At 38.3% G+C, this 8,789-nt stretch overlaps 1 protein-coding gene across 2 annotated transcripts in view; it reads right to left on the bottom strand.

Annotated features, from left to right (window-relative positions):
• sidt2 (SID1 transmembrane family, member 2) overlaps positions 1-6,582 on the bottom strand; it is a 16,790-nt gene extending 10,208 nt beyond the window's left edge. Inside the window, exons 1-13 of one of the 2 annotated variants that reach the window (XM_077541562.1) lie at positions 5,799-6,582; positions 5,605-5,726; positions 3,715-3,879; positions 3,589-3,634; positions 3,102-3,203; positions 2,751-2,834; positions 2,077-2,242; positions 1,815-1,908; positions 1,627-1,682; positions 1,497-1,523; positions 654-692; positions 489-566; positions 50-168 (exon numbers count right to left, since the gene is read on the bottom strand). In XM_077541562.1, coding sequence (XP_077397688.1) covers positions 50-168; positions 489-566; positions 654-692; positions 1,497-1,523; positions 1,627-1,682; positions 1,815-1,908; positions 2,077-2,242; positions 2,751-2,834; positions 3,102-3,203; positions 3,589-3,634; positions 3,715-3,879; positions 5,605-5,726; positions 5,799-6,041 — 1,341 coding nt within the window. In that variant the 5' untranslated portion in view covers positions 6,042-6,582. The remainder of the gene's footprint in view (positions 1-49; positions 169-488; positions 567-653; positions 693-1,496; positions 1,524-1,626; positions 1,683-1,814; positions 1,909-2,076; positions 2,243-2,750; positions 2,835-3,101; positions 3,204-3,588; positions 3,635-3,714; positions 3,880-5,604; positions 5,727-5,798) is intronic. The other variant, XM_077541563.1, reaches the window with a different exon arrangement.
• Between the last annotated feature and the right edge of the window lie 2,207 nt (positions 6,583-8,789).

Genomic DNA, 8,789 nt, shown 5'->3' with positions numbered 1-8,789 from the left:
CAACCTGCTATCCTCTCAATTTCGTAACACGATTTGAGACCAGGCTTACCTTGGTGCGAACAATGTTTTTGTCCGAGTTGATGTCATCCAATGTGTCATAGTCATCTTCCTCAATGGAGCTCAATGACTCATGTCTGCTTCTTCCAACATTTTTCCAACCAGACCGCTCTGATAGAAAGGAAAAGGGATTTTAGTTTACAAGATGATGGACTGTTATACTAGATTTCCAAATTCGTTGCGTTGCATTACAATCTCCTCCAAACATAAAGACTGATTGCCAACATATTGAATCTTGCACCGCTGTTTATTTCATAGCAGCCCTATTATTAAAAGACTCATGTCTTAGTTTTAGCAAGACATTGATTGACATTACGGTGATTAGCTTTGGCGTAAAACTGATTGGGTCAACTATGCGGCATTGCTTCACCAATGCAGATGTCCGTGTGGTGCAGTTGATTGATGGGCTCAAGTACTAATATTCTCCATACCCATGTAGTTGTCAGCTGAAGCGGCACTGTCTAATGAGGGGGCGCTGTCAGTGATTGCTTCTGAACTGATTGTGCTGTCTGTTGGATGCACAAATAGTAACTCAATTCAAGAAACACAAAATAAAATAAACAGAGGAACAAAACCACAGACAAGATAAAACTCACCAAGGGAGCCGTATTCATTTGGCGAAGCGGCAACCTTGCCTGCAGATGTGAAAAAATGTCAAGTGTAACGCAAGTGTTCTCCTGCATCTTGCAATTCACTAATAACATTTGCTACTTTCTTTTATTTAAACCCGTTTGCCACCACTATTCAGTATTCACACAACCACTATTCAATAGCAAACTCACCTATTTGCTGTTTTTAGACTCATTCCAATGCCATGTCTCACATAGAAATCACATTTTGACACCATCTTGTGAAATTTTGGTCACAATTATTGTAATTATGTTGAAGTAAGGTAAGGATTATACAGTGTAAAGTGTCACTATGTTGTGGCATCTACAGGAAATGAGAAACTTCAATTATTGGTGGATTTATTCACAGCAGGGCTCTGTCTCCATCCTCTGCAAAAACAATACTGTACACTATTGCCTAAAATCTAAATACTACTTAGGCTGACCAAAAACACGAAGACATGAGTGGACATCAGATCATATTGAGATAGAAAAAGCAACGCAGATGTGAAGTAGTAACTAATGCAGTGATGATGAGAGTTTTAAATGTCTCATAATTTGGCTCACTGTGTACATGTACTGTAGTATGTAAACTAGTATTGATTATGCTAGTAGCATCATTAACAAATACTAAATTCATAAAGCCAATAAAGTAATACTTCATTCATAGCTCAGTGTGAATATACATGCTAGAATCATAAAATCATCCATCCATATTGTTACAAAATGAATGAAGACATGCATGCATGCATGGTATGCAAGTTAATGTATGCACATCATATATCAATGTATACTGACAAAGAAAAGACATGAGAAACTGTGTGTTTATACCGTCTCCATTTTTCCCAAGCAGAGAAGCTAAAGCAAGTGTTAGCAGACAGAAAAGAGAATAAAAGACAAATTGTAGGCAGAGTTAATATATACTGCCTCAATTAGGCGGGTTGCGCAAGAGCTGGTTTACCTGTCTCAGCAGGTGATGTGTCATCAATACTGTGAAGGAGCTCTCTCCTCCTGGCTCTGCACAAAACAAAAGAGGAAGGAAGATGCAAATTAGGTCTCATCCTCTGACCGTGGCATTGTGAAAGCTTAGATTGTGTTCATGAATGGACCTTATTGTTTTTCTTCATGAGAAGATGTCAAAAATCTTACCGCTTCTTCTCCACACAGGCCACCAGCAGAGTGACAAGGTAGAAGGAAAGAAAAATACCCAGACATAACAGCATGCCCAGCACATACACGTCCGCTGTGCAAAGTGGATACAGATGCATTTTAATAGTCATTACATATTTGGTCATTATTTTTGAATGTGATAACACAAAATGTACTCAAATACAGTCAATGAAATATGAAATCAATAGACAAGACATTTAAATACACAACAGAATGTCACATTTGTACAAGAGTAACTTACATTTTATAGCAAGGGAGACCACAACGTTAAGGGTTTTGCTGCGGTTACCAGCGTCAATCAGCTCATCTGGTTGAAGCGGGTAGAAGCGTAGTGGACCGCCACAGGCCTCGTCCTCCGTTTTGACCACGACCACCACATAAAAACCGTTGCTGGGGAAATCTTTTCTCTGGATAACGGGGGTGGGGGTGGGGGGGCAGAGGAGCAAAGATTGATGCACATGCTAGTGCTACGTTCTGTCAAAATACTTCTAATACTGTGTTATTTTTAGGATTAACAAAGGGGTAAAAAAAAATAAAAATATTCCTGAAAGTTCCCAATACGTTACAACAGGAAGTTAATATGATAAACTTTTGGAAATATTCCAAATAGAAAACTTTCCCATTTTAATCGGTTTTAACAAGCAATTGTAGGTGATTTTATTCGCATGAAATCTGGTTGTTTTAGTTAGGATTATACATTCAATTTGAAATTCCGGATTTACCCCGCATACTGCCCGAAGATAGCTGGGATAGGCTCCAGCATGGCCAATAAGCGGTTCAGAAAATGGATGGATGTATTCTCGTATAGTCATATCAAATTCAGGTAATTCCCATGGAAAGTTTCAAACTTGGTGAAAATTTGCAGAATTTTACAACCCTTTTCTCAATCAGGGATACGCAACTGAAGAATATTACCTGTACTGTGATGGCACCTTTTTTCGTCATTGTCTGATACATCCCGATGAAGGCCACATTATTGTCGAGGTCATAGACGGGGCACTGAAAACAGAAAGAGAACAGAAATCATCGGCTGATTAGATTACTCAACAGGAGGAGCAAAAACTGGCGGTGAAGAAAACATAAATCAAATGATTTCCAGTCGAGAGCCTTGATATGGCTTTTAAATTGTGAACAGAATGTATTATTGTTTTAATATGAACATAAATTTTGCACTTGTGTGATATGGTGTTATTCAAAACCAAACCATGGGACTTAAGACCCTAAAGGAAAGCACAAGAGGTAGAAAAAAAAAAAAAAAAAGTATACCTGGATGTCCTGGATGGACATAACGGAACATGGAAAGTTCATGTCCGAGCTGACCTTCACAATCACAGTGTCCACCCCTTCAGGAAATACATACTTGAAATACTGAAAAAAGGAATAAGCAATTAGGGAAATTGACCTTTTTTTCTTTTATTGTTACATCAACCATTTTATTTGTCATTTACTTCATGAATTCGTATAGACATTCTACTCACTTCAAACAGTCATTGACATATCAGCAACAGAATAATTTGCAGCATTCACTTACAATTCGTATCTAAAATAAAAATAAAAATCTTAAATAACCACAATGAGACTGCAACTACTGGCCAACTACACAAAATCAGCTAATGTTTTGAGGCACATGTTCAAATAAGCATGATTTCCTGTTGTTGTGCAACATTAAATATTCCCGCATCCTCTTGCTTAAAGTACACTTCCTTAATCATTGCTTTTCTTTTCTCGTAAATATAACCAAAGTCATGCATACCTGAGGTTGGGAGGGGGATGCAGTGAAGCTGAATGGCGTGTCCGTCCTGGAATTAAAGTGAGAATACTGTGAATGTCTGTTATGTATGAGTATAAAAAATACTGTATATTAAAAGGTGTCACTTACTGCAATGTGAAGCTTTCAACGCGACTGACCCTAAGCTGGTAGTTTGTACCCTGGTTGGACAGTGTAGACACATCCACAAAGAAGTACTGGGTCTCTGATACAGCCCGTATTGGAGGCTGGCATAACGTGCGGCCTATATGCTTGTATGGGTATTTCCTCAGGTACCTGGACAGTTCACAGATATACAGTATGCATGCATACTAGAATTAATTAATACACAAAATGTTTCTACTTTTCCACTGTATATGTATTTGGATTACTTTGTATCAAAACCTAATATAGGAAGTCCTCATGAGCGACGTGCAATGAACTAGTTAGCGCCCATTCTAGCGTGTAAGAGTTGTTTTTCTTTTGTACGCTGCCCATTGGATGTTGACCAGGTTAACGATAGAGCTCAGTCAGCTGGCGGTGTGTTCCAAATGGGAACGAGATTGCACGAAATTGGGTTACGGTGTTGTCATAGGAGCAGAACAGCGCCATGAACCGAGAACCTTCCGCATGTAGCTTAACAACACAGGTGGTTTTATGAAGGAGTACAGCAAAGATAAAAAGAAAAAAAAAAGAAAAGAAAAAGGGCTTGTAACGTATTGAGGTAAACAAAACAATGAATTGACATTGTTTTTAGGCCTGCTTTTCAGAGTCAGGTGACTAGTCATGTGTTTTCAATAACCTTTGAGCAGAACCAAAAAATGCTAAATTCTTGTGCTACAATGTGAATGAATTCTTCGTACAAAATGTATAAGAATCTGCATGAGAAAAGAAAATGTTTGACTCTCGAATGTGGACAAATTTTCCTTAATTTGATGATTCTCTCAAATCTGCCCTATGGAGCCACTGTTTGCTTGTAAACTAATGAGGCTACACTTAAACCAGTTGAAAGCCTTTAAAACTGAGCACTGAAGATTTTACACCAAAAGCCAAAGTTTTCCTATTTACAAATTTCATTCATTTTAATAGGGTGGAACAATTTTTTAAGTGGGCCAGCTCATATGTGAGCGGGCTGCAGAGCTGTGGAAAAACGGCTGTTTCATAAGATTGCTTTTAAAAAGATTACATTTGCCAAGTCTACTGTGAGAGGAGTCAATCTATCAAACTTGTTGCCTGTTGACATCAAATCTTTGACAAGATTAAGCTTGTTTAAAAAAACAACAACATTGTCTTTTTCATACCCATACTTCTAAAAGCCCATTAAGGGAAAAGCACTCTTCTATGTGTGAAAATAAATGGGATATGTATGCAACGTGTCTGCAGTATGAATGCTCATCTGTACACATTATACCTATACATCAACAAAAAGCGCAATATGCACTCCGTGCCGGTAGGAGAGTACAATTAATTTAATACCACTTGAAACATGAAGCATAAAGTTGACACTTGCGCTGCCTCATAATCTTTCTATCTTCTCCTGCCTCACTCCTCTGTCAAGCTGAGCTCTTACATACGGGACCATATTTACTTTTTAAAACACTATGCTGCTTGACATCGTTTGTGCGTATCATATTAGAAGTCACATTTGTTTTTGTAATGCAAAAGAGTACATAAAAGATCGGATGATTTAACAATGAAAAAAAAAAATCTGAATTGGGCACCGCACCCTCACATTTATGCAATCTTTGACCAGGGAACTACCCCAATTATTGTTTGCACCCAAGTCAGGCAAAGAAATTCAACTCAACTGCAAATGCTTCTGTCAATTCCAACAACTTGCACAATGTGTGAAATTTACTGATAATACAGAACTTCAACTGTTGGTCAGAATATTAACTTTAAAATGTTCATGTTTCTTCATGTATGTATCAGTAATACAGTGGAAACGGAAGGAAATGCATTTTTCTGATTGTAAATCGAGAGGTGAAATGTTATGGACACCCTGCTTGGTCTATCACTCACAGGCCTCTGAGGATGAGGGGCACCTGGAAGGACAGCACAGCTTGCTTCTGTCGCACCACGAACAGGATAGGACTCTTGAGGTTCTGCGACAGTACGTCCACATATACTCGCACTCCTTCCGTCTGTGAAATGGAGCACAATACATGTAATAAAATAAAAATAATAATAAAGAAAACTGTGAAGCGCTCTCCTACCTTGGTTCGGGAGACGGTGTGATTGAAGGCATAGATAGTCTGATTTTCACTCGTTATTGTGTCGTTATAGGTGACATCAAACTCGCCATCTTTCTGGATCACGGTTTTTGTCTCATCTAGAGCACAGCTGCTGCAAGCCAACAAGGCCACACATAACCACAGCAGGACTCCAGCAGAAGATCCAAAAGTATCTTTATATCGCGACTTCCAATGACTCCCAAACAGCATTTTGTCTCTCAACATCGTCCTTGAAGCAGTCAGCAGACACCCGTTGAGTGATTAAGCTGTGAAACGAACTGTGCAACTCCGCCCCATTCAAATGACTCCAAGTAAACAGGCTGCGATGTCAAAACTGTATCAGGTCCAGTCTTGACCCAAAATAACAACTGCTAGCATCCGAGCACTAACGGCAGCTTTACAGTCGTCCGTCCTCCCAAACACACTCAAGATACACTCCAGGATGTCCAATGTTGAAGTCACAATTTCGGAGACAACAGTCGTGCAACAAGATTGACAAATCCTGGCAGGCGGCGATGTTGTTGTGCTACTCTTAGCATAGTTTACTAGCTAGCAGCTCCATGTTTGGATCTCGAAGTTGAGTGTCCGAGGACGTCGTTTGAGTAATAAAGTAGGCAGGCCAATGCGAAGTTTTTTGTTTAAGTCGGAGTGGAGCGTCCAGGTGTGTGACGTCGTCGTGGAATCGTGAGCATTTCTGTGGTAGTGATTTTAACCATCCTTACCTTTCTGTGTGGGAAAATAAATGTTGTACATCAATAGCGCCCTCACCAGGACAAGCGTTTCTCTCCATCTTTATTATTCAAAGCACTCGAATGCGGAACACAACCTTTTCTTTTTATCATTATTCAAAGCGTTCAATTGCGCAACAAATATGATACACAGTACGTGCAGTATAGTAAACACGACAATACGTAAATCGAAACCTTCCGAAAGGGGATCGAAAGTTTGGGCAATGGTACTCCATCCACCCAAGGTTAAAAAAAAAAGAAAAAAAAGAAATGTATTCATGTGCACAAACAAGCCCAGGAAAGATGGAAGAATATCCAAAAAACAAATGACAAGTGAGACATTCTTATATGTTTATATATATATATATATATATATATATATATATATATATATATATATATATATATATATATATATATACATATATATATATATATATATATATATATATATATATATATATATATATATATATATATATATATATATATATATATATATATATATATATATATACACACACACACACGTTTGAAGTAACAGAAAACAAAATAATGGCATGTGCATGCAACGTAGTTTGGGCACACTACAGAGTTTCATGCACCGCCCGCTCAGGCTGAGACCTGATCTAATGTCATGGATTGTCCACAAACATTGTGCCTGGAAAGACCAGGTGATGTCAAGGTATTAGGCCCCAGATTCATCTGACCTTGCCCAAACAAATAGCAAAGAAATTAGACAATACTGTACAATAAAGAACAAAAAATGCCTACATGAACAACTGAACACTAAAACTGAAAATAGTTGATGCTCTCACATGGAGAAGGCTTTCGAAAGATAACAAAGCATTGTCAGATTCAACATCCTATCTCTTTGGAATGTAATTAGGAAATTTCAGTCATCAGGAATGGTGCAGCTAAAGCAAGAACTGGAAGACCAAGAAAAATATCAGACAGAACAGCTCAGAACAGCATGTGTTGGGCAATAAATAAACAGTATTGTGTATCCATACAATATTTCTTGACAGAGATAAGCTCCTCAACAATTGTACGCTACATGTGTACATTTATAATAATATAAATGAATCCATGTGTTTGATAAATGTAGCACAAGTTGAAATTCCATCCATCCATCCATTTTCTTGACCGCTTATTCCTCACAAGGGTCGCGGGGGGTGCTGGCGCCTATCTCAGCTGGCTCTGGGCAGTAGGCGGGGGACACCCTGGACTGGTTGCCAGCCAATCGCAGAAGTTGAAATTCTTTGCTTTTTACATTGTCAAAAGGGGATCCTGGGTTTGAAAAGCTTATCTTGAATTTTAAGCAATACTTTTACTGCTATTGATTGATTAAACACAACTCTAGGGTGTTTCTTACCTCTTACCCAAAATGAGCCGGGATATGATCCACTTCACCCATGACCCATGATGAAGACAAGGATGGATCGTGACAAGACAAGACACTTATAAGAGAGAATATTACAAGGCCGCTTCTGTCAAAATTTGATGGATGACATTCTTAATTAGATTAGGGGGTCATGTGTGGGTCATGACCCCTCCCTAATGAAGATTAATGACCCTTTAATGACTTCCAGATGTCATATAATGAGGGTTAATGACCCTTAATGACTTCCTGAAGTCATTTAATGAGGGTTAATGACCCTTAATGACTTCCTGATGTCATTTAATGAAGATTAATGACCCCTAATGACTTCCTGATGTCATTTAATGAAGATTAATGACCTTTAATGGCTTCCAGATGTCATTTAATGAAGATTAATGACCCTTTAATGACTTCCAGATGTCATTTAATGAGGGTTAATGACCTTTAATGACTTCCAGATGTCATTTAATGAGGGGTAATGACCTTTAATGACTTCCGGATGTCGTTTAATGAGGATGAATGACCTTTAATGACTTCCGGATGTCGTATAATGAAGATGAATGACCTTTAATGACTTCCGGATGTCGTTTAATGAAGATGAATGACCTTTAATGACTTCCAGGTGTTATATAATGAAGATGAATGACCTTTAATGACTTCCGGATGTCGTTTAATGAAGATGAATGACCTTTAATGACTTCCAGGTGTTATATAATGAAGATGAATGACCCTTAATGACTTCCTGATGTCATTTAATGAAGATTAATGACCCCTTAATGAAGATGGATGATGTGTAGGTGGTGTTCCTACCTGTTTTTGCAGATATCATGGCTGACCCGGGTTCAAATGCTAATTGTTTGGTTA

The sequence above is a fragment of the Festucalex cinctus genome, chromosome 13, assembly GCF_051991245.1.
Source record: "Festucalex cinctus isolate MCC-2025b chromosome 13, RoL_Fcin_1.0, whole genome shotgun sequence".
In the NCBI taxonomy this organism is placed as follows: domain Eukaryota; kingdom Metazoa; phylum Chordata; class Actinopteri; order Syngnathiformes; family Syngnathidae; genus Festucalex; species Festucalex cinctus.
Note: the sequence above shows the minus strand (reverse complement) of the source record. Positions and strands in the feature narration are given on the sequence as shown.